The sequence below is a fragment of the Urtica dioica genome, chromosome 5, assembly GCF_054948205.1.
Source record: "Urtica dioica subsp. dioica isolate 48M chromosome 5, U.dioica_male_clone48M_v1_H2, whole genome shotgun sequence".
Lineage (NCBI taxonomy): Eukaryota > Viridiplantae > Streptophyta > Magnoliopsida > Rosales > Urticaceae > Urtica > Urtica dioica.
The window spans coordinates 5,325,646-5,352,189 of NC_142760.1; the positions used below are offsets into that span (position 1 = coordinate 5,325,646).

At 39.7% G+C, this 26,544-nt stretch overlaps 2 protein-coding genes across 2 annotated transcripts; one reads left to right on the top strand and one right to left on the bottom strand.

The window, feature by feature from the left end:
* Positions 1–1,919: 1,919 nt before the first annotated feature.
* Positions 1,920–20,960, bottom strand: LOC149394971 (protein DETOXIFICATION 16-like). Its single transcript, XM_089615111.1, has 8 exons — positions 20,578–20,960; positions 17,836–18,380; positions 11,095–11,181; positions 10,932–10,988; positions 10,009–10,247; positions 2,974–3,092; positions 2,734–2,820; positions 1,920–2,302 (listed from the first exon to the last, which is right to left on the bottom strand). The coding sequence occupies exons 1-8, from the start codon at positions 20,833–20,835 to the stop codon at positions 2,258–2,260; spliced, it is 1,437 nt and encodes a 478-aa protein (XP_089471237.1). The 5' UTR covers positions 20,836–20,960; the 3' UTR covers positions 1,920–2,257.
* LOC149394972 (uncharacterized) lies at positions 4,738–5,783 on the top strand. Its single transcript, XM_089615246.1, has 2 exons — positions 4,738–5,466; positions 5,769–5,783. The coding sequence occupies exons 1-2, from the start codon at positions 4,738–4,740 to the stop codon at positions 5,781–5,783; spliced, it is 744 nt and encodes a 247-aa protein (XP_089471372.1).
* Positions 20,961–26,544: the final 5,584 nt, after the last annotated feature.

Consider the following 26,544-nt stretch of genomic DNA (forward strand, 5'->3'; position numbering starts at 1 on the left):
TTGAACAATAGCCCAAATCAAATTCTTAGTGATTTTCCAAATATCCATCTTAATACCCCGACACCACCAAAAACTAACTCCCCCGGCAAGGCCGTTGGCCGGGAAAGCCACACCACCGGGGGGGGGGGGGGGGATGACCCGCCTCCTCGGCCTTGAAGCTTGTAGCAATAGTGGAACTTTCTCCTCCCGTAGCATTGTTGTTATCATTACCGGTGATGTTTTTCTCGATTGCCTTTAGTAATTTTGGGCTTACCCTCTCCTATTCGTTTCCTGCTCTTCAAAATCTTGGACAAATCTATACCCTTTTCAATAGGAACTTTAAACTGGCCCTCTGCAAAAACACCTTGGAATATATTGGCCAGGTTAGACACGTCATTAGCCTCATTTGAATTGCCTTCCTTCGTCACTTTATCCAACACATGTTGTTTTTTATGGCTCCCAGGATCTTCTGATTAGTGAATTCTTTCTCCTAGACCCCACTTCAATTTCCTTTTCGGTGTAGTAGAATTTTGTCCCTTTGTTGAGCTTGAGCGCTCTATTGGTTTAGAAGAAGGAGAAAATCTCTTCTCTGGGGTCTTAAAAACTTGTTGTTGGGCTTTCAAATTAGGCCATCTCAGAGAATCGAAGATCTCAAACTCATTTTGCATCCCATCACACTCCACCACCCATTTTCCACTAAAATCCCTCTTCTTTGGAGTGGTCCCCACCGTCTCAGCATAAGTCCTGGCTAAAGGATCACTTGCATCAGTTGCATGAGACCCTCTCTCAGCTCTGCCAGACCTGACAGTCTTCAGCAACTCCCCCTTTATTCCTGAGAAAGGAACAACATCGAGCGTAGAGCCGCGTGGGACCACAACTTCATTCCTTTCCTCAACAGTAATAAGGGTGTCAGGGAGACCTTGATGTGGGACCGACGGACGGTCACTGGTCTGAGACGATTCCAGACTCACGCAAACCCCTTCATGAACATCCATCCTGCCGTGAATACAGCATAGCCACTTCTCCGCCATAGATTCCGGGATAGCTCCACCATTATCTGGGTTCTGCAACCATTCAACAGCTTCTGGAAATTTTCCTTTTCCAATAAACCTCTCCAAGCCATCATGAGGGGAAGACAAACCAGACTCCTCACGAATCTAACCACCATACATATTCACCTCCGGAGAATGATCAGCTACCATTTTTGCCCATCTTCGTCGATCGCAGCTGTTCTCATCGTGCCCAAAACATCCACACTTGAAGCAAATAGATCCCAAATTTTCGTATTTTACTTGAATCCATAAAGGCATATGAGGGTTCCGATCAAGAAAAAAACCGGCGAGAAGTTTTTTCCTGGTGTCAATCTCAACCCTTATTCTCATGTTATGGCCTTGCCTCACCGAGCAACTTATGAATCTTCCAAACATACCAGCAAGCTTTTTCGCACTGGCAAAGTTCTGGAATCCAGGTGGAAGTCCGACTAATCTCAACCAAAAAGGCGACCATCTGAACTCGATCTCCTCCGCCGTAAGGAGTGGGGGCCATTGATACAGCAACATCAAGGAACCCTTGACCATTCATGGTCTACCACCGAAGACCCGTTCCAGATCCTCTCGGCACCCGAACTTGAACTGTAGAATTCCCGGTTTTATCTCCTTCACACTCCATGGTTTTTTACACCTCCAAATCCCTGAGAAGATGTCAAAGACCCTCTTCGCTCCCGCCGGATACCTAGCCAAGATCTTGCCCGCCAGAAACAGAGTACCCTCCAGTTCGCCATCTCCATCCATCCTCTCCGAAAGAACCAGGTTCTTGGCCAAGAAAAAAGTGGCTTGCTCCACCTCCAACTCATCAACCTCGTTCTCCATGAAGACTGAACAGACCAAAAACAAAACCAGAAACGAGTTTCTCACAACTCAACTCCAGTGATTCCCAAAAGCCCACAAGGCTTAAAAAAAACCCAGAGATCCAAGACCTAACCCACGACTAGCACCCACAACTAACAAGGAACCAAAGCAACCAGAGACATAACGAAAAAAAAAAAACTCAGTGTTTCCCTGACCCACCACTCACTTTGCTAACACTCCTACCCAGAAGAAACTCAAAAGAAACACTCAAGGACCCAGCCTCACTATTGTACGGAGAGAAAAATAGAGAGAGGAAATATTTTACTGTTAGACTTTTTTACTTTTTACATCGTCAGAGTAAATTAATAAGTTGGAAACTTGGAATAAGTAGACTTCACTCATTGCTGTGGGTCTGTCCTTGCGTACACCGATCATGGGACATCTTGTGAACGTAATCTATCAGATGCTTTTTCCACCTACAAAAACAAAAAAAAAAAATTACACATGACATCATCAAACAATGTACAAAGTTGTAAGCAGAATATATTGTATATATCATGGGCGGAGGCACATGGGCCTTTGGAGGGGGTAGGGGACATATGGCTCCTGTGACATTTTAAAAATTATAATTTGTACCCTAAAATTTTATCATTAATCATTTTTGGCACGGTTCACGACCTGCAACGATCCACTCAAAGATTGACACGTGGCATTAAACTGCCACGTGTTAATCTCTGAGTGGATCGTTGCAGGTCGTGAACCGTGCCAAATAGTATCTCTCTTATTTTTTTAGCTCAAATTCATATGATATTTTGAAATTTGTTCCTTTGAATTCTTTTTTCGAATCTGTCTGATTTGAATTCCTGGTAGGCCCCGCTAAATATATAGATGAGTGTTTCGTTTTTACCTCTCTTTCCCAATTAATGTACATCGTTAGAATAGAGAGAAGAAGTGCCTGAACAACCACTGCGGCTATTATTCCCAGCCAAAGCCCCTATGGATCCAAATTTAAAACCAAGATATACACACAAAAAAAAAAAAAAAAAAAAAAAAAAAAAACCCACAATGATCAGTTTCAATATGGCACATATTTAGTCAAAAGAGACCATTAATAAATATATATTATTAAGAATACGTAAATGCCTACCTTTCCAGCCTTGTGAAAGACAAAGGCTAAAATTACAGAAATTGGTATGCCAACAATATAATAAGCGACCACGATAAGTATTGCACCAATCTTTTGGAGCCCCGAACCTCTAACCACACCTGACCACAATATTTTCGACCTTGTTTAGCAATATTTTCACAAATCCTGTTCTAGAATGGCGTTTCAACAATTTTTTTTTTTTTTTTTAATTTGGATCATATACATAAGCTGCTTATTAATAGTCTTAGATGCAAATAATATATGTATATTGTTGGAATAAAGTTAATAAATATTATTTATTAACAAGTGGATGGTTGATTTTGTGGCAACAATTTGAGTGGGATCCACTCATCGGAATTGGATAATTCCAAGTGATACTTTGCCAAAATCGGACCTAAGGTGAATGAGAAAGTGACGAGCTGGTCTGGACGAAGTGACGAGGTCGACAGGTTCCAGCTCGACTGGGCGAGGTCGACTGGACGAAATGACGAAGTCATTCCAGCTCGACTGGGCTAGGTCGACTGGACGAAATGACGAAGTCATTCCAGCTCGATTGGGCTAGGTCGACTGGACGAAGTGACGAAGTCATTCCAGCTCGACAGGGCGAGGCCAACGTACTCGAAGTGACGAAGTCATTCCAGCTCGACTGAACGAGCTCGACCAGACGAAGTGGTGACGAAGTCATTCTAGGTCGACTGGACGAGCTCGACTGGACGAGCTCGATCAGACGAAGTGACGATCTGTACGTTTGAGAATTAAAGCCAACGATTTGTGTGCTTTAATTCAATGGTTTTTGAGCTTTAAATGCGCATTATGGCTGTATAATAATGCCATTAAGGCTGGAAAAACGTTGGACTGTTCGCTTGGTTTGAATTCAGAACGTTGTATTAACTGGGAGTAATAACCTGCGTTAATGACTTTATGGCTGGACGTTTTGAACTTCAAATCAACGTAGCCTCTAAGCCTTGGTCGCCTATATAAGTGAGACTTAGCTCTCTCATTCGAGATACACAGAGAAATTCCATTATTTCCCCACTGTTCCCGAGCTCCCTTTTTTCCCAGAAATTCTTTTCTTTTGCTTTGTCGTGGTGGTAGTTTCGCTCAGGTTCCAGTTCGCCGAAGCCGAGTCTTGTGGTGCATTGCTCGTCTTGAAGTCGTTGTATCCTGGGAGGCTTTCGCTCATGAAATCCAGCACCCGTGGGAGGGCGATAAAAGCTTCAAGGAAACCGTCAAACGGGCCTCGACCTTTCCTTGCCGTTTTTCCTGTTTTCCATTTCCGGTTTATTTTCTTTTTATTTTCCTTGCATATGTCTTGTATTTCCTATCAATATTATTTGTAATATTGCTAACAATCTTGAAGCTTTTATCCTTCCTAAGACAGGTTGCAAGGAAGGGAAAATAGTTTATTTTCCAGTTTATTTTTTTTTTCAGATTTGTTTTCAAGTTTACTAATCTGTGAATTTCTTTTGTAGAAATATGGCTAACGCTAATGACACGACAAATGTGACTGGTGATGGGAACCTCGTCGAGAATCCCTCTGTGGTGAACACCCCGACGACCATGGTGTTTGGTCAATTTCCTGTGACCATGGGTCAAGACTCGATGGCGGCTACGGCCGGGAACGGACCTGCGGGTCTTATCCAACCAATGGCTTCGATGGCCATGAACGGTTCAAGCGGTTCCGTGGCACGCGTGCCCGCCGTCATACCGGCTGAGAAGCCCGAGAAGTTCACGGGGTTGAATTTCAAACGTTGGCAACAAAAGATGTTGTTCTATTTGACAACGCTCGGTCTTGCACGTTTTCTAACCGAAGACCCACCGACTCCTCGCAAGGAAGAAACCGATCGTGATGTGCTAATGGCGTTTAGCACATGGAAGGATTCCGACTACTTGTGTCGGAATTCCGTGATGAATAGTCTCAACGACTCGCTGTACAATGTGTATAGCTCCAACCGCTCCTCCAAAGAGCTTTGGGAATCACTGGATCGGAAATACAAAACCGAAGATGCGGGCTCTAAGAAGTATATCGTGGGCCGCTTCCTCGATTTTCAAATGGTGGATTCGAAGACCGTGGTGAGTCAAGTCCAAGAGCTGCAACTTATCATCCACGAGATTCATGCCGAGGGGATGACCATTAGCGAGTCATTCCAAGTTGCCTCTGCCATCGAGAAACTACCCGCGGGGTGGAAGGACTTCAAAAACTATCTCAAGCACAAGCGAAAGGAGATGAGTTTTGAAGACTTGGTTGTTCGTCTCCGAATTGAAGAAGACAACCGTGGCTCCGACAAGAGGTTTAAGTTCCACTCCGAGAAGGCTAACGTCATTGAACATGGCGAGAGCTCGAGGGGAAAGAAACCCGCCCACAAGCTTGGGCCAAAAGGAGGGACTTTCAAGAAGAAGAAGCATCAACAAAAATTCGTTGGCAAATGCTTCAACTGTACTAAAGAAGGTCACCGTGCTACCGATTGTAGGAAGCCAAAGAAGAAGAAGGAGGCCAATGTCGTGGAGGATGATAATGACCTCCTCGTCCCTGTGGTCTCCGAGGTCAACATGATTGACTCGAACCTGAAGGAGTGGTGGCTGGACACTGGAGCAACCCGCCACATCTGCGCTGACAAGAACTCCTTCTCCACCCTTGAGCTGCTAGGAGATGGAGAAAAGTTGTTCATGGGAAACTCTGCTACCTCTGAAGTCAAGGGGGAATGTGAAGTCTTTTTGAAGATGACCTCTAGGAAGGAGATGAAGCTCACCAAAGTTCTCTACCTGCCTGATATGCGGAAGAATCTTATCTCTAGGATTGTGCTGGATAACCATGGTTTTAGGATGGTTTTAGAGTCTCAAAAACTTGTATTGTCTAAGAATGACATGTATGTGGGCAAATGCTATGTCAAGAATGACATGGTCAAAATGAATGTAATGGCCATCAAGGCAAAAGATATGAATAAAGCTTTTTCTTCCGCTTATATGATTGAGTCGTCTAATTTATGGCATGGTAGACTAGGTCATGTAAATTATGACACACTGAGAAAATTGATTAATTTGGAGTGTATTCCAAAGTTTAATATTGACTCAAATCATAAATGTGAAATTTGTGTTGAAGCAAAATTAACAAGAACATCCTTGCATAGTGTTGAAAGAAGTAATGAACCTCTTGACTTAATCCATACCGATTTATGTGATTTAAAGTTCATGCCCACGAGAGGTGGTAATAAATATTTTGTGACTTTTATTGATGATTGTACAAAATATTGTTACGTATATTTGCTTAAAAGCAAAGATGAAGCAATTGAGAATTTTGTCATATACAAATTGGAAGTTGAGAATCAACTTAATAAGAAGATTAAGAAAGTGCGAAGTGATCGAGGAGGTGAATATGTTGAACCATTTGGTATTTTTTGTGCACAACATGGAATTATTCACGAAGTCACTCCACCTTATTCTCCTCAAGCGTTGCCGAACGTAAAAATCGCACTCTCAAGGAGATGATGAATGCGATGTTGTTAAGTTCTGGGTCACCCCAAGAAATGTGGGGGGAAGCGATCTTGTCTGCAAATTATCTTCTGAACAAGATACCCCGAAAGAAGGAGGATAAGTCTCCGTCTGAGCTATTTATAGGAAATAGACCTTCCTATAAATACTTACGAATGTGGGGGTGCTTGACAAAAGTAATGGCTCCCGCTCCAAAGAAAATGAAGATAGGACCAAAAACTGTAGATTGTATCTTCATTGGGTACTCACACCATAGTAATGCATATAGATTCCTTGTGTATGACTCGAAAAACCCCGATATACACAACGATTCGATTATGGAATCTAAAAATGCTTCGTTCTTTGAACATGTATTTCCTTATAAGTCTAAGGAAGATGAACCGAGTTTATCAAACCATTTTCTTGAGGATATTGAGGAAATAACTCAAGATAATGATGAAGAGTCCGAAGAAGAGATAGAGTCCGAGGGACTTAGACGAAGCAAGCGAGCGAGGGTAGAAAAATCATTTGGTTCTGATTTTTTCACCTATATGCTGGAGGCTCCACCTCTAAATTATAAAGAGGCCGTGAACTCTATTGAGAGTCACTTATGGAAAGAAGCCATAAGAAGTGAAATAGACTCTATCATGCAAAACCATACTTGGGAGTTGGTTGATCTTCCTCCTGGAAGTAAAACACTTGGATCTAAGTGGATCTTTACGAGGAAGATGAAAGTCGATGGCTCAATTGATAAATATAAGGCACAACTGGTAATCAAAGGGTATAAACAACAAGAGGGTGTTGATTATTTTGATACTTATTCTCCTGTGACGAGAATAACTTCTATTAGATTGATAAGTGCAGTTATTGCTTTACGCAATCTTGAAATTCATCAAATGGATGTAAAAACAGCATTTCTTAATGGAGATCTCGAAGAAGAGATATATATGAATCAACCTGAGGGTTGTATTGCACCTGGACAAGAAAAGAAAGTCTGTAAACTAGTCAAGTCGCTTTATGGCCTTAAACAAGCCCCAAAGCAATGGCATGAGAAATTCGACAACGTTATGATGTCGAATGGATTTAAGATCAACGAGTGTGACAAATGTGTGTACATTAAAACCTCTGAACATGGATATGTGATTCTGTGTTTATATGTAGATGACATGCTCATAGTGGGGAGCAATGATCGTATGGTCCAATCCACAAAAGATATATTGAACTCAAGGTTCGATATGAAAGATCTGGGAATTGCTGATGTAATTCTGGGGATCAAGATTACCCGAACACCCAATGGGATTGTATTGGATCAAACACACTACGTTGATAAAATTCTAGACAAGTTTGGAAAGGACGATTCTGGAGTCTCGAGAACTCCCATAGACATTAGTCAACACTTGTCTAAGAATAAAGGTGAAAGAATCTCTCAAATTGAATATGCTAGAGTGATAGGCAGTCTCATGTACTTGATGAGTTGCACGAGACCGGATTTAGCCTACACCGTAAGTAGACTAGCTCGATATACGAGTAATCCAAGTGCTGAACACTGGAAAGCAATCGTAAGAGTATTAAGGTATCTACGATTCACTCGTGATTATGGTCTACACTACACGAGATATCCCGAAGTAATTGAAGGTTACACTGATGCAAGTTGGATATCTGATATTCAAGATTCGAAAGCCACGAGTGGTTATGTATTCACTCTGGGAGGTGCGGCCATATCTTGGAAATCCTCCAAACAAACTGTGATAACGAGATCCACGATGGAATCTGAGTTTGTTGCATTGGATAAATTTGGGGAAGAAGCCGAATGGCTAAGGAACTTTGTGGAGGATATTCCTAATTGGACAAAACCTATGCCTGCAATATGTGTATATTGTGATAACCAATCTGCTATTGGTAGGGCACATAATGTGATGTATAATGGTAAGTCTAGACATATCCGTCGAAGACATAATACCATTAGACAACTTCTCTCATCTGGAGTCATTAGTATTGACTATGTTAGGTCCAAAGAGAATATTGCGGATCCGCTAACCAAAGGGTTAAATAGGGACCAAGTAGAGAAGACATCCAAAGGAATGGGGCTACAGCCCATGGCAAATAAAGCCAAGGCAAAGGAAACCCAACCATGATGACTGGAGATCCCAAGATCTTGGTTCAAAGGGACAACCTAATTGTCAAAGGCTATGTGAGGTCACTGTGGGGGAAAACCCCAAGTCCTATTCCTATATTAAAACAGTGACTCCCGTACGAGGTTAAGCTTAGAGCTTTTAATGATTCTGTGAAATCGGATTGTTGAGATTCCGAATGAGTAATGCAGGATTACTCTTGATAAAAGAGTCACCTATGTGAGAGAGAAGTGGGGCCGCTTCGAAAGAGAATTAATTGGGCTTAATTCTTTAGAAACTCTTACGATTCCAGACTGATGTTCAGGGCCAAAATGAACATAACCATGAGAACTGAACCTGTGTCTGGGAAATATCAGTGAGGGATATGTGTATCGTTTATACAAAACGGCTAACAGTTCAAGGACAACGTGTCTACTGAGTAGTCAGTAAAGGTGGCATATCTTTCCGAGGGAAGGTTCAAAGGCATTGCCTACCTATCATATACTGGTATTGACCGTAGAATCTATCACCACATCGAGTCATGTCTTTATAATTGTCGTCTCAATTTCATTCATGTGGGGGATTGTTGAAATAAAGTTAATAAATATTATTTATTAACAAGTGGATGGTTGATTTTGTGGCAACAATTTGAGTGGGATCCACTCATCGGAATTGGATAATTCCAAGTGATACTTTGCCAAAATCGGACCTAAGGTGAATGAGAAAGTGACGAGCTAGTCTGGACGAAGTGACGAGGTCGACAGGTTCCAGCTCGACTGGGCGAAGTCGACTGGACGTAGTTCCAGCTCGACTGGGCGAGATCGACTGGACGAAATGACGAAGTCATTCCAGCTCGACTGGGCTAGGTCCAGCTCGATTGGGCTAGGTCGACTGGACGAAGTGACGAAGTCATTCCAGCTCGACAGGGCGAGGCCAACGTACTCGAAGTGACGAAGTCATTCCAGCTCGACTTGACGAGCTCGACTGGACGAGCTCGACCAGACGAAGTGGTGACGAAGTCATTCTAGGTCGACTGGACGAGCTCGACTGGACGACCTCGACCAGACGAAGTTTCGCTCAGGTTCCAGTTCGCCGAAGCCGAGTCTTGTGGTGCATTGCTCGTCTTGAAGTCGTTGTATCCTGGGAGGCTTTCGCTCACGAATTCCAGCACCCGTGGGAGGGCGATAAAAGCTTCAAGGAAACCGTCAAACGGGCCTCGACCTTTCCTTGCCGTTTTTCCTGTTTTCCATTTCCGATTTATTTTCTTTTTATTTTCCTTGCATATGTCTTGTATTTCCTATCAATATTATATAAGCTACTTGTTGTTAATATTATAATATATATATATATGTGTGTGTGTGCGCGCGGGAAATAATCGAAAAATTAGTATAGGTTATTGTTAGGGTAATTAAAGAAGGATAAATATGACGATAGTTATTGGTTTGATTAATAAAACCTGAAAGCACAGCTTGAATTCCATCAATGACATGAAGAATGGCAAGAAGAATCAACAGTTCTCCTACATATCTCACAACTGTTCTTTCATTGCTGTAACTGTAACCCCAAACATTGCGTCCGAGGACCATGGCCATGGCCACAAAAGAAGTCTCTATCAGAACCATTGTCATCGAAATCCATATCGCCAATCGAGCCACTTGTGGTCTCCGAGCACCCAATTCATTTGAGACTCTTACGCTGCAAAACGAAAAATACCTGAATTATTATTGTAAACAAGGCTTATTAGTTGTATATTTGTTTTATTTTTGGCATTCAAAACCATTTAAGTATTGTGGATTTAGGAAGGATTGATCGCAAATTATTTCATTAAAATTTTTACTAAAAATAATACAGCTAAAATCCTCCTATGTGAAATACATATTAACAGAACACCTATGAGCTTGAACCATATGCTATATTTCGCTGAAAATTTCATCGATTTTTTTTTTAGATTGCTTATTATTAAAACTCAAGATTAATAGTTCAACCAAGTGAACTAAAAAGTAGGGACAAATTTAATAGCCACCAGTTACAAATTAAGCCTATAAACAAAGCAAAAGTCGTTTCACCATAAATTATAGGGATAATTGGACTAGTAGCCCAATAACCCACTTTACTTTAAAAAAGTATTCAAATTTTCATTTTGTTAAAAAGATAACGTATTAGGTCGAAGTAAATTAATTAATTGATTAGTTTAATTTAATTTACTTAGGAAAATAGTCCACCAGACCGAAGTAAATTAAATGAACCTAAATAGTTAATTAATTTACTTCGGTCTAATGGACTATTTTCTTAATAAAATGAAACTTTGACTAAAAACTGAAACGTATATAAAGAATTGGCTTGTTGCAACAATTTCTTCTAAATTATATGCCTTATTACCTAATGACGCCGCTGAGACCATTTGGTATCATGTAGAAGGCTGTGCAAGTGTTCAGGCTGAAATCATTTTGAAATTCATTAGTAATAGTTCATTTCAAAGATTGTCCAGGATTTCATATATAAATTACTAAATCAATAAGTAGATAGAAGTATATGATGTAACCTGATTGACATGGCCGATGTTTCGAGTTTTGGATTCGGAAGAAAACCGGACAATATAACCAACAGCTCGAAAGACCAAATTTCCAAACTATTATAAAACAAATGTTGGAAATGTGATTCTGAGTAGGTCTATTATATATTTATATACGTACATATTACATATTCATTTATATTTAGTAAAAAAAAAAAACCTTTAATAGTTTTGTGTGACTAGAGTTAACTGAACATATTAGTTTTAATAGATAACTACAGGGACTTAACCGGAAATAGTCAACCTTGGACCCAAAACATAAAATTAATTCTTGCTGGGTAAACTTAAAATAAATTAACCCAATTTAAGTTAAGATTAGAATATATTGATTTTTACTTATGTAATCGAATGACTATAGAAAAAAAAATAAAAATTAGAGGGGTAGTTTCTATTTCAAGCTAATATAAAACTAAGAAAAAGTAAAAGATGGTAAGTTAAATGTTTAAAAGTAAGGGGGTCGAAATGTAATGCTGTTATATAATCGAATGCCTAATAAAAAAAATTAAAAAAAAAAAAAAATTGAAGTGGTAGTTTCTATTTCAAGCTAATATAAAAATAAAATAAAAAGCAAAAAGATAGTAAGTTAAATGTTTAAAAGTAAGGGGGTCAAGATGTAATTTTGTTACATGATAAATTTATTTACCTAAAACAAATATTGTTGAAGTTTAGAGAGAGAGAGAGTCGAATCTGGAGAGAAGATAAAGAAAGAGAGAATCGGAGAAGAGAGAGAGTGTTCCGAGACTTTGAATATTTCTTATATTTGATATTAATTTGTATCACCTATTTATACATATGGTGGGTACAAGAGAGAGTGTAATGAATACATGTGTAATAACTAATTCTAGGAAAAAGAGAATAATAAATATACACAGAGAGCAAGACATAGGAAATAACATGAGAAATAAATGCGACAATTTCCCATGTGGAATGAGTTCCAAGGAGAGGACTTCCGAGGCAAGCTCGACGCGGAAGGGCGAGCTGGCGAGCTCGACGCGGAAGGGCGAGCTGACGAGCTCGATGCGGAAGGGCGAGCTGACGAGCTCGATTTCAACACTCCCCCTCAAGCTTGACTGTATATGTTTAGGAGGTCAAGCTTGCTACATAGCTCGGAAAAGGTTGCTCGCGGAAGGGCTTTGGTGAGAATGTCGGCGAGCTGATGACCTGACGGAATGTATTCCATATCGATTATTTTTTCTTCAATCTTTTCACTGATGAAGTATCGGTCGATCTCGATATGTTTGTTCTGTCATGATGGACTGGATTTTTGGCTATGCTGAGAGCAGCTTGATTATCGCAAAAGAGCTTGATTGGACCTTCGATGACGATCTTGAGGTCGTCGAGAACTCTCTTCAGCCAGATGCCTTCACATACTCCACTTGCTAAGGACCTGAGCTCGGCTTCAGCACTACTTCTTGAGACAACGGACTGCTTCTTGCTTCTCCAGGTAACAAGATTTCCCCAGACGTATGTGCACATGCCTGATGTTGATCGTCTGTCTGGAACATATCCGGCCCAGTCTGCATCTGTGAATACTTCGACACCTCGACTTCGTCTTTTCTTGAAGGAGAGACCAGTCCCTGGGGCAGATTTGAGGTATTGGAGAATCCTCATGACTGCGTCCATGTGAGTTTCTAAGGGATTACTCATGAATCGACTTACCATACTCACTGCAAATCCAATATCTGGTCTCGTGTGAGTTAGGTAGATGAGTTTTCCTATGAGCTGCTGAAATCTTTCTTTGTCGGTGGCGGCCTCGTTGGTGCGAGCTAGAAGTTTCACATTGGCATCCATCGGAGTGTCAACTGGTTTGCAGCCAAGCATGCCAGTTTCTTTGAGGAGATCCAACGTGTACTTGCGCTGAGAAACAGAGATGCCCTTTTCTGATCGAGCTACCTCCATGCCGAGGAAGTATCGTAGGCTGCCGAGGTCCTTGACTTCGAACTCAGATGACAAAGTTTGCTTCAGCCTCCTGATCTCTTCCAGGTCGTCTCCGGTGATGACTATATCGTCCACATACACACTAAGAATGGTGTGCTTGCCTTGTGTGGAGATTTTTGAGAAGAGTGTTAGATCTGCTTGACTCTGCTCGTAGTCACAACGTTTGAGCACGTTGGTGAATTTTCCGAACCATGCTCGAGGGGACTGTTTTAGTCCATATAGTGACTTCTTGAGTTTGCAAACTTTATTGGCTCCTTGATCTTTGTCAAATCCTGGTGGGAGTTGCATGTAGACTTCCTCTTCCAGTTCGCCGTTTAGAAAAGCATTCTTTACATCGAGCTGGATGAGAGGCCAATCTAAGTTGGCTGCTAGTGAAAGGAGGATTCTGATGGTATTGAACTTTGCAACTGGAGCGAATGTTTCTTGATAGTCAATGCCATACGCCTGCGTGTACCCTTTTGCGACAAGTCGGGCTTTGTATCTCTCCACTGTCCCATCTGGATTGTGTTTGATGGTGAAGAGCCATCTACATCCAACAGTTCGCTTGCCTGGTGGTAGCTCGACGATATCCCACGTATCATTCTTTTCGAGGGCTTGGATTTCAGCATGACTTGCGTCTCGCCACTCGGAACTTTGAAGGGCTTCCTCGACGGAGTTCGGCACTTTTCCTTCACCTAACTTCGCCACATAGGCTTGGTAGCTCGTAGATAAATTCCCATAGTACACGTAATCCGCCATCCTGTATTGAGCACACGACCGAGGAGGTTTTCTCAATGCAATGGGTAAGTCTGGAGATTCGATGTTACCTTGTTCAATAGTGTCGTGGTTCAAGTTCGGAGAGACATCTTGGTCGCGAGCTTGTACCGGACTCTGGGTGATATTCAGTTCGTATGGAGAGGGTTCAGAGGCTTGCGAGCTGGGAATTTCTTGACCAGGTGAGGTCGGCGAGCTGGGAATTTCTGGAACAAGTGAGGTCGGATTTTGAGGCGAGCTGGGCGAGCTGGGAATTTCTGGAACATGTGAGGTCGGATTTTGAGGCGAGCTGAATTCTGGGTTTATGATGAGCCAATTTGGGAAGTCATTTTCGTCATTCTCCCCCTGACGAGCTGAATTGGCGAAGTAAGGACTGAACTCATGAAAAGATGCATCCATTGAGACTATGAATTTTCGTGATCGGGGTTCATAGCATTTGTAGCCTTTCTGGGTTGCTGAATAGCCAAGGAAGATGCATTTGAGCGATTTTGGTTCAAGTTTACCTTGGCCATAAGAATGGGTGAAGACTGAACAGCCGCGAACACTTTCGCAGGTAGGGTTGAGATGAGTCGACAGTGAGGGTATGTCTCTAGAAGGACTTGAGATGGGATTTTATAGCCAAGGACACGAGATGGCATTCTGTTTATGAGGTAGGTGGCTGTGAGGACAGCTTCTCCCCAAAAATGAGATGGGACGTTTGAGGAGAACATGATGGCTCGGGCGACTTCGAGAATGTGTCGATTTTTCCTCTCGGCTACCCCATTTTGTTGCGGGGTATGAACGCACGAGCTGGAGTGAATTATGCCATGTGTTTTGAAGAAATCGCCGAGCTCAGAATTAAAGTAATCTCGAGCGTTGTCAGTGTGGACAATTTGAATGGATGTGTCGAACTGTGTTTGGATCATTTTGTGAAAGGTTTTGAATAGATTGGATGTTTCAGATTTTTGTTTCATCATGTATATCCAACTGAGTCTAGTGTGGTCGTCAACAAAGAGAAGGAACCATCGAACTCCAGTGATATTGGGAACTTTTGAGGGCCCCCATATATCACTGTGAATTGTGGCAAAAGGACGAGATGGTTTGTACGAGGTGGGGTGATACGAGCTTCGAGAATGTTTGGCGAACTCACACATGTCACACTGAATGGAATTGATTTTTTTATTGATAAACAAAGAAGGAAACATTCTTTTGAGATACATGAAATTTGGATGCCCTAGTCTAAGGTGATTGAGCATGATCTCTTTGTACTGGGGTGAATGTTGGGCGAGTTGACACATGGCGGGCTGATCTGGCTTGATGACATAGAGTCCGGTACTCAGCTCGGCATTACCAATCTGTCTCCTCGTGGCCTGTTCCTGAAACACACATGAACTTCCATCAAAAACAGTTCGGCACTTAGAGTCTTGGTTGATCTTATGCACAGATAAGAGATTGCATTGTAGTTGAGGCACAAAGAACACCGAGTCTAGCCTTATGGACTTCGTCAAGACAACGGTGCCAATACCAGTGACTTGAGTTTTGGCTCCGTTGGCGATGGTGACTGATATGCTTTTATTACAAGCGGAGTAAGTTGTGAATAGATTTCGATTACCAGTCATGTGATCAGTGGCACCGGAGTCGACAATCCATGCTGTGGGATTCTATGAGCTTACATTGCGGGCTCTAGGAGAGTTACCTAGAGGGCCAATGTCCGAGTGTTCTCCACTGAGTTGGACTTGTAGAAGCTTCTGGAGAATAGCGAGCTGGTCGTTGCTGAAGGGAGAGGAGTCTGAGGTCGAGGTCGAGGCAGCGGACGAGGTGGATACTAAGTTTCCGACTGAGTTAGGATCCTTAGTATCTTGGGTAGACTTCGAGCTCGGTGGTTTCCCATGCAGTTTCCAGCAGGTTTCTCGGAGGTGTCCAGGTCGTCTGCAATGATCGCAGTAGGGGCGAGGTTTGCGAGGTTTCTCTGTTGAGACGCGGGCTGCAAGAACTTCGTCTCCATGTGTGGTGAGGGCGGACGAGTTTGAGGATGAGCCCGGAAGTGAGCTCGATTTGATAACTCTCAGCATGAGTTTCCTCCTGCTTTCCTCGTGTCTGACCGCGGAGAAGGCTTCACGGAGAGATGGTAGTGGTTTTGTACTAAGTATCCGACCTCTGACCTCATCAAGGTCTTGGTTGAGGCCGGATAGTAGTTTAAACACACGTTTGGTCTCCACTATCCTGCGGTAGATTTTTGAGTCTTCGGAGCTGGTCCACTGGTGCTGTTGGTAGAGGTCGATCTTCTGCCATAGATGTGTGAGCGAGCTGAAGAACTGAGTAACAGACATCTCTCCTTGACGTAGGTCGTGGAGAGTGTTCTCAGTTTCAAACAGCTCTGACATATCTTCTGAGTTGGAGAAGATTTCTCTAGCTGCTTGCCAGATTTCTGCTGCCGTTCGGTACAGGAGGAAGGTTTCTCCGATTTCGGGGAGCATAGAGTTTATGAGCCAGGACATCACCATGCTGTTTTCGGCCTTCCAACTCTTGAACGTCGGATCTTCGATCACAGGAGATGTGGCCACGCCTGTGAGGTAGTCATCTTTACCTCGTCCCGATATGAACATGAGCACAGATTGGGACCACTGTAGGAAGTTGTGGCCATTGAGTTTGTGGCTCGTGATATGTTGGGAGAAGGATTCAGATTGCGACTGAGTGGGCGTGGTCTGAGTGGTGTTCATGGTGGTTGATTTTCCCTGCTCTGATACCATGTTGAAGTTTAGAGAGAGAGAGAGAGTCGAATATGGAGAGAAGATAAAGAAAGAGAGAATCGGAGAAGAGAGAGAGTGTTCCGAGACTTTGAATATTTCTTATATTTGATATTAATTTGTATCACCTATTTATACATATGGTGGGTACAAGAGAGAGTGCAATAAATACATGTGTAATAACTACTTCTAGGAAAAAGAGAATAATAAATATACACAGAGAGCAAGACATAAGAAATAACATGAGAAATAAATGCGACAATTTCCCATGTGGAATGAGTTCCAAGGAGAGGACTTCCGAGACAAGCTCGACGCGGAAGGGCGAGCTGGCGAGCTCGACGCGGAAGGGCGAGCTACCGAGCTCGATGCGGAAGGGCGAGCTGACGAGCTCGATTTCAACAAATATATATATATATGTATGTATGTATATATATATGTATGTATGTAATCAAATTTCTATTTCTAGCTAATATAGAAATGAGAAAAAGTAAAGATGGTAAGTTTAAGTTAAATGTTTAAAATTAAGGGGGTCGAAATGTCATTTTGTTATGTGATAAACTTATTTCTGTATATAATTGTACGTCCTTTTGTATATAAATTTATACACACATAATTGTACGTCCTTTTGTGTATATATATATATATATATATATATATATTTTGTAAACTGTAATTTGGCTAAATGGAAGGCCCCTACGATTGGATTTAAACTTAATGTGGATGGTTCCTTCAAGATTAATAAATGTTTAATGTTCTATTGGTGGTCTTGTGGTAAATGAATCTAGCTCCGAGGGAGAGTTTCAAAGTTTATTTTGGAGATTTGAGTATTTGAAAACCATGTGGCAGCAAATTAAAGTGGTTGAAACTGATTCTAAATTACTTGTTGACTCGATTAAAGATAAAATTCAACCGTCGTGGATTGTTCGTTGCAAAATAAATTTCTTGAAGCAAATAATAGAACATATAGATTTTCTTCATGTTTCGCGAATAGAATATAGCGGCTGATTTCCTAGAGCAAGTTTGGTCATTTTTTGGTGAATTTAGGATGTCTTAGTGTTAATGATTTACCTGATAATGTACGCTATTTTTTGGTTTTTTTTTTTATTACTTTTTTTTTATGAATAAGTGTAATCATTGTTTTTCTCCACCATATGTGAGGGTTTGTTACTAAAATCTATGTGATACCGTCCATGTTTTTTTTTTTTTTTTTTTTTTTTTTAAAGTAAAGATATAATCGTGCCTAAAATTAATAATTTTATTATAAAAAACCAAAAAAAAAAAAAGAAACACTGACGTTAACATCACGGCTGAAGGAGTGGCGAGCTTTAGAAAGTCAGGAATGCCCCGAAACGCCTTCTTAGAGAACCCTGTCCACGTGTCCTTACACTTGGGCGATACTTTGACGTACACCACAAGCAACAAAGCATTGATCCAATACGACGTCACAATTGCCAGCGCCGCACCGCGACTCCCGAGCCCACACCCAAACACGAATGCCCAGCAGATCGCCACGTGGATCCCCATGGTGATCGCCGCGGCCACCATCATCGGGACGACGTCGTTCTGGGATTGCAAGAACTTGGTGGCGCACTGAATGATAGAAAAGGCGAGGAGGCTCGGGATCATGAGCTGGGCGTAACGGCCCGCCTCGGCGGATATTTCTGGGTCTTGACCCAACAGCATTAAGATTGGGCCTGTGTAGGCCCAAATGATCGCAAGAGGAACACTGACAAATAGAAGGACTAGCATTGCTCTTTGTGCGTGGAGGCCAAGCAGGTGGTATTGCTTGCTTCCGTATGACTGCCCACAAAATGTTTCCAATGCGCTACTTAGTCCTTTCTGTCACATTTTTTCAAGAAATTGTTAGACTTCCATGAATAATAAATATTAAAAGAATAGAAGTTTATTTAGAGTAAATTCTTAGACTGATACAGCTGTTTTGTAACACTTAAACGGGACATAAACTACTTTTGTATATGAATTCTCTAGATATATAGTCATATGAAAATTCAAGTTTTACAATATAGCCAATTTTTGATAAATTTTAAGTAAATTGTCACGAAATTTTGTTAACAAAATTAAAAACACATTAATAGTTTTCAATATTTGTTAATAATTGTAAATAACTATCAGACACTAAAAACATAAATAGAATGTTAAAAACGTCCAAACAATATCATACGACCAAAATGACTATTTACTTAATTTATAAAATTAGCTATTTAACAAATTTTCAAATTTTGGTGGCTTCACTACTAAGTAATTGGTTTGATATTGTATGACAATATAAAATCCCCCTTTCAGCTTAATTTTATTCAGAATGTATAAAAAAAAGGTTTCAGTTATCGACTTTTTAACCAATAAAAATTTAATGGTTAAACAATTCACTATACAAATTTGAGTGGTGAAAATAGCATATCATTATTTTGAGTGGAATTCAGAACACGTGTGATATTGCTAAATTTCAATAATTTGGATCTCATCTATAGAAAGTATAAGAGTACTGTATTATTCTCAATAAAACATCAAATAAGAGCTAAAATATTTTTAATAGAATTCAGAACATGGTGTGATTTTCCAAAACTTATAAATTCAGGGTACATTCTTAATAATTTATAAATTAATGAAAATGCTTGTTAAAATAGAAACACAGCTGTATCAGTTTTTGAGTAAAAATAAATAAAATAAAACAAAACAAAATAAAATAAACTCATCTAAGACTACAACCACAGACTTCACTTCAATTAGCATAACCACTAAAGATAAATAAACCAAACTTGATTTGGTGTTCATATATCCTAACATCTAAAATTGGCAAACCCAAAAGTGAAAAATATGGTGTTATGTACATTTGAGACATTAAAATAACTTATAGCTTATTTGAATCATATAGGGGATACAGGTGATATAGTTGGGAACCCGGAGTAAGTATACCATTCAACTAAAACCTGGATCGGCTACTGAAACTCCGAAAATCAAGTAATTTTTTTTAAAATTAAAAAAAAAATTAGGCCAATTTTTTAAAATTTTAAACAATTTCATCCAATGATTGTAATTGGCCGAATTAATTTGAAAATTATGAAATTTTAAGTTTGTGGTCGTGGACGTTAAATGATAGAGGGTTGATTGCTCCAATAAGTGTGTTGAATTTAGAAACGTGATACATTGTAGTAAAGATATTGTAGACTATTTACATTTCTATCGTATGTATAAAAATATTTTTGTTTATAATTATATGATCATTGGATACATCTTTATAAATCCTATATTTGTTAGTTTATCACATTGATAACAGTAACTTCATCAATATAGTTAATTATTTTTCTTATTGTATATCCTGATAAACCATTGATATCTTCAGATATGCCAGCAAAATCTGAGTCTCGATACAGTATCGATAACGATATTTCAATTTTTTTTAAATGGAATCAGTAACTAGTAAAATATTAACGATAGAGTGTTACGTTGATTAGTAAGGTGTATGTGTGATCTTTTTATTTTATTTTGTATATTATATGTATATTATGTTATACGTGTGAATTTGATTTAAGGACTTCAAATATTATAAACAAAAATATATGGCGTTGCTAAGTCATAATGGAAGAAATACAACACCCAAAAATCTTTTCATATCTCTTTTCTATAACAAAAACAAAATCTTTTCGCATCGTTTACAAATAAAATAAAATAAAATCTTTTCGCATCCTAAGAAAAAAAAAAAAAAAAACTTGTAGACCTCTCATACGCTTGAATAAGTCTGTCACTGTTTTGTTTTATATTATGAGATAACGTGCGAAAATATAATACATATATAAAAATACAAACAACAAATCAGTACCCACCCGATCATTAAAAAAAAAAAAAGTATAAACAGTCACACGTACTTTAGTGCATCCATATTTCAGATGAATAGCGAAATCAAAGATAATGCATGGCACAATACAATATAAACAAACTTCTAATTAATGCAATTATCAAACAGAAGAAAATTTAAAAACCTAGTTAAAATCCTTATCAATGCCTAGATCAGCCTTACCAGCAAACTGAAGCCAGTAACGGAAGCAAACGAAGTGGCCATGGAAGCTCCGGCTAAGGGAAGCTCTCCAAGATGACCCACAAACATCACCGAAATCACTTGCAGCGAGAATGTCAATAGAGTCACACTGACAAGAGGACCGGCTAGTTTGAGCTGTTTCTTTGCCTCCCCTAAAATCTCTTCTCTCCCCCAACTTGCTTCTCTTAAAGAGCTCGGTTCTGATAAGGGACCAGCTTTGTGCTCTTCAACATCATCCATTTAGTCTTGTTTTTCTTCCCCTCTTTGTATTTGCTATTTTTGGCGATTTTAAAGACCTTGAAATTACGTTATTTATAATGGCTGTCCCATTATAATTAACAACATGGCAGCCTTCAATAAACTAATTTCCATTATATCAACGTGCCAAAACAACACCCCTACTTTAAAATTATAGCTCAACTATTAACATATTTAGGAAAATAGTCAATTTATCATGACAACATTCCAATATTTCAATACTACCTTTAGGTTAATATTATTAACTATCATAGTAAATAATATCGTCCATAACAAAAAAATTAGTAAATCTAATTAACAATAACAAAAACTACAGTAAATCTTATTTACCGTAACAAGAACAAAACTAAATCTTATTTACCGTAAAAAGAACAAAAGTTAATCTTATTTACTGTAACAAGAACAAAAGTAAATCTTATTTACCGTAACATGAACAAAAGTAAATCTTATTTACCGTAACATGAACAATAGTAAATTTTATTTACCGTAACAAGAACAATAGTCAATCTTATTCACCGTAACAAGAACAATAGTAAATCTTATTTACCGTAACAAGAACAATAGTAAATACGATTAACCATAACATTTTTTAGTTAATTTAACAAGAAAAATATCAAAGATGAGGACTAGTTAATCTAACAGTAAACACGATTTACTAATTAATTCCGTGAACAATCGAGGACAGTAAATCCGACAGTAAATCATATTAACCATTGAGTAAATCACTCGTCTACGGTAAATATAACAGTAAATCCGATTTTATTTAGAACGATATACACAGCATTACGATATAACAGTTAATCGTATTTATTTGGGACAGTAAATACGATTTGCTAATTAATTTCGTGAACAATCGAGGACAGTATATCCGACAGTAAATCATATTAACCAAGATCTCCGTTCGACTGGACCACCACCGGATCCACGTCATCTTCATCGTGATCGTGGCAGTGAATCGTGTCCCTATACCTCGTTGTATGATCTTGACCCCACCGCTGCCATGTACTCTTGGCGAGCGATGTTCGAAATCGAACTTGTTCCTGATCACGACAATTACGCAAACACTTGGCGTGCATTCTTTCCTATTTCGCAATCGACAAAAGATTTTGCGTATCATGTTATTCACTGCAGCCAAACCACCATCAGATATATCTAGCGCACAATCAAACGTACCAGACTTCCCTTCTCCTCCCATAAATGGAGTCGGAGATTGAATCCTACACGGCCGAATAACTCGAGGAAGGGAAGCTCAGATCTCCGCTTCTCAAAGAATCCCAGTTGTCTCGTATCGCTCTGACTCGGCCGCGCACGCTCCGAGACCGCCTCAGCGTTCTCGCGCCGCCCCTCGAGCGACGCGGCGTCTCATTCGGCGGATTCCTCTTGGCCTTGAGAAGAGACAGCCCTCGGGTCCCCGGCTCGGGTTCTCCGAAGTCCCGTTCGGCCTGGCAAACAGAGCAGTCGGGGCAAAACCAATCTCCTTCGGGCACGGTGGCGCCGAGCCCGACGCAGTACGAGTGAGAAGCCGAATCGCAGAGATCGCAGAGCAGCATCAGGTAATCGTTCTCTGCGCCGAAGCACACGGTGCACAAAATCTCGGCGTACAGATCGACATTGATCGCTTCGCAGGCCTATGAATATATGTCAGAAAAAAAATTCGAGCCGATCAACATCAAAATCCCTAATCAAGGGAAAACAAAAAGAAGCATTTTTTTTGGAATCGATGATAAAAGATTGGGGGGCTTGAAGGTTACTTGGTCTTTGTGGGTGACGGAGATCAGGCGCTCGCCGGAGAAGACGCCGGGCTTGGGTGGCCGGCGGATGGTGGAGAAGCGGTGGCGACAGACGGAGGTCTTGATCGAGTTTTTCGAGCACTATCTTGATCGCGAGCGATTAGCTAGGGTTTGAACTCGGATTCATAGCTCTGAGAAGAGGATCAGAGATTAGTTTCGTCGACGAAGGCGTGGTCATCAAAGGATAGCTTCGGGGAGCAGAGATTGAGGAAGAAAGGTTTGGAGGTATCAGAGTTGAATATGAAGGAAAAGGGTATTATTGAGATTTCATATTACCGTTGGCTATTATTTAAAATAAACTGATAGTTTGGCTAAAATTTTAACTTCCACCCTAAATACAGGCTATTTGTTTACAAATCTCTTTTTTTAAATGGAATCAGTAACTAGTAAAATATTAACGATAGAGTGTTACGTTGATCAGTAAGGTGTATGTGTGATCTTTTTATTTTATTTTTTATATTATATGTATATTATGTTATGCGTGTGAATTTGATTTAAGGACTTCAAATATTATAAACAAAAATATATGGCGTTGCTAAGTCATAATTGAAGAAATACAACACCCAAAAATCTTTTCATATCTCTTTTCTATAACAAAAACAAAATCTTTTCGCATCGTTTACAAATAAAATAAAAAAAAAATCTTTTCGCATCCTATGAAAAATAAAAAAATCTTATCGTATCTTTTTAAAAGAAAAAAAAAAAAAAAAACTTGTAGACCTCTCATACGCTTGAATAAGTCTGTCACTGTTTTGTTTTATATTATGAGATAACGTGCGAAAATATAATACATATATAAAAATACAAACAACAAATCAGTACCCACCCGATCATTAAAAAAAAAAAAAGTATAAACAATCACACGTACTTTAGTGCATCCATATTTCAGATGAATAGCGAAATCAAAGATAATGCATGGCACAATACAATATAAACAAACTTCTAATTAATGCAATTATCAAACAGAATAAAATTTAAAAACCTAGTTAAAATCCTTATCAATGCCTAGATCAGCCTTACCAGCAAACTGAAGCCAGTAACGGAAGCAAACGAAGTGGCCATGGAAGCTCCGGCTAAGGGAAGCTCTCCAAGATGACCCACAAACATCACCGAAATCACTTGCAGCGAGAATGTCAATAGAGTCACACTGACAAGAGGACCGGCTAGTTTGAGCTGTTTCTTTGCCTCCCCTAAAATCTCTTCTCTCCCCCAACTTGCTTCTCTTAAAGAGCTCGGTTCTGAAAAGTGACCAGCTTTGTGCTCTTCAACATCATCCATTTAGTCTTGTTTTTCTTCCCCTCTTTGTATTTGCTATTTTTGGCGATTTTAAAGACCTTGTAATTACGTTATTTATAATGGCTGTTCCATTATAATTAACAACATGGCAGCCTTCAATAAACTAATTTCCATTATATCAACGTGCCAAAACAACACCCCTACTTTAAAATTATAGCTCAACTATTAACATATTTAGGAAAATAGTCAATTTATCATGACAACATTCCAATATTTCAATACTACCTTTAGGTTAATATTATTAACTATCATAGTAAATAATATCGTCCATAACAAAAAAATTAGTAAATCTAATTAACAATAACAAAAACTACAGTAAATCTTATTTACCGTAACAAGAACAAAACTAAATCTTATTTACCGTAAAAAGAACAAAAGTTAATCTTATTTACTGTAACAAGAACAAAAGTAAATCTTATTTACCGTAACATGAACAAAAGTAAATCTTATTTACCGTAACATGAACAATAGTAAATTTTATTTACCGTAACAAGAACAATAGTCAATCTTATTCACCGTAACAAGAACAATAGTAAATCTTATTTACCGTAACAAGAACAATAGTAAATACGATTAACCATAACATTTTTTAGTTAATTTAACAAGAAAAATATCAAAGATGAGGACTAGTTAATCTAACAGTAAACACGATTTACTAATTAATTCCGTGAACAATCGAGGACAGTAAATCCGACAGTAAATCATATTAACCATTGAGTAAATCACTCGTCTACGGTAAATATAACAGTAAATCCGATTTTATTTAGAACGATATACACAGCATTACGATATAACAGTTAATCGTATTTATTTGGGACAGTAAATACGATTTACTAATTAATTTCGTGAACAATCGAGGACAGTATATCCGACAGTAAATCATATTAACCAAGATCTCCGTTCGACTGGACCACCACCGGATCCACATCATCTTCATCGTGATCGTGGCAGTGAATCGTGTCCCTATACCTCGTTGTATGATCTTGACCCCACCGCTGCCATGTACTCTTGGCGAGCGATGTTCGAAATCGAACTTGTTCCTGATCACGACAATTACGCAAACACTTGGCGTGCATTCTTTCCTATTTCGCAATCGACAAAAGATTTTGCGTATCATGTTATTCACTGCAGCCAAACCACCATCAGATATATCTAGCGCACAATCAAACGTACCAGACTTCCCTTCTCCTCCCATAAATGGAGTCGGAGATTGAATCCTACACGGCCGAATAACTCGAGGAAGGGAAGCTCAGATCTCCGCTTCTCAAAGAATCCCAGTTGTCTCGTATCGCTCTGACTCGGCCGCGCACGCTCCGAGACCGCCTCAGCGTTCTCGCGCCGCCCCTCGAGCGACGCGGCGTCTCATTCGGCGGATTCCTCTTGGCCTTGAGAAGAGACAGCCCTCGGGTCCCCGGCTCGGGTTCTCCGAAGTCCCGTTCGGCCTGGCAAACAGAGCAGTCGGGGCAAAACCAATCTCCTTCGGGCACGGTGGCGCCGAGCCCGACGCAGTACGAGTGAGAAGCCGAATCGCAGAGATCGCAGAGCAGCATCAGGTAATCGTTCTCTGCGCCGAAGCACACGGTGCACAAAATCTCGGCGTACAGATCGACATTGATCGCTTCGCAGGCCTATGAATATATGTCAGAAAAAAAATTCGAGCCGATCAACATCAAAATCCCTAATCAAGGGAAAACAAAAAGAAGCATTTTTTTTGGAATTGATGATAAAAGATTGGGGGGCTTGAAGGTTACTTGGTCTTTGTGGGTGACGGAGATCAGGCGCTCGCCGGAGAAGACGCCGGGCTTGGGTGGCCGGCGGATGGTGGAGAAGCGGTGGCGACAGACGGAGGTCTTGATCGAGTTTTTCGAGCACTATCTTGATCGCGAGCGATTAGCTAGGGTTTGAACTCGGATTCAGAGCTCTGAGAAGAGGATCAGAGATTAGTTTCGTCGACGAAGGCGTGGTCATCAAAGGATAGCTTCGGGGAGCAGAGATTGAGGAAGAAAGGTTTGGAGGTATCAGAGTTGAATATGAAGGAAAAGGGTATTATTGAGATTTCATATTACCGTTGGCTATTATTTAAAATAAACTGATAGTTTGGCTAAAATTTTAACTTCCACCCTAAATACAGGCTATTTGTTTACAAATCTCTTTTTTTTAAATGGAATCAGTAACTAGTAAAATATTAACGATAGAGTGTTACGTTGATCAGTAAGGTGTATGTGTGATCTTTTTATTTTATTTTTTATATTATATGTATATTATGTTATGCGTGTGAATTTGATTTAAGGACTTCAAATATTATAAACAAAAATATATGGCGTTGCTAAGTCATAATTGAAGAAATACAACACCCAAAAATCTTTTCATATCTTTTTTCTATAACAAAAACAAAATCTTTTCGCATCGTTTACAAATAAAATAAAAAAAAAATCTTTTCGCATCCTAAGAAAAATAAAAAAATCTTATCGTATCTTTTTAAAAGAAAAAAAAAAAAAAAAAACTTGTAGACCTCTCATACGCTTGAATAAGTCTGTCACTGTTTTGTTTTATATTATGAGATAACGTGCGAAAATATAATACATATATAAAAATACAAACAACA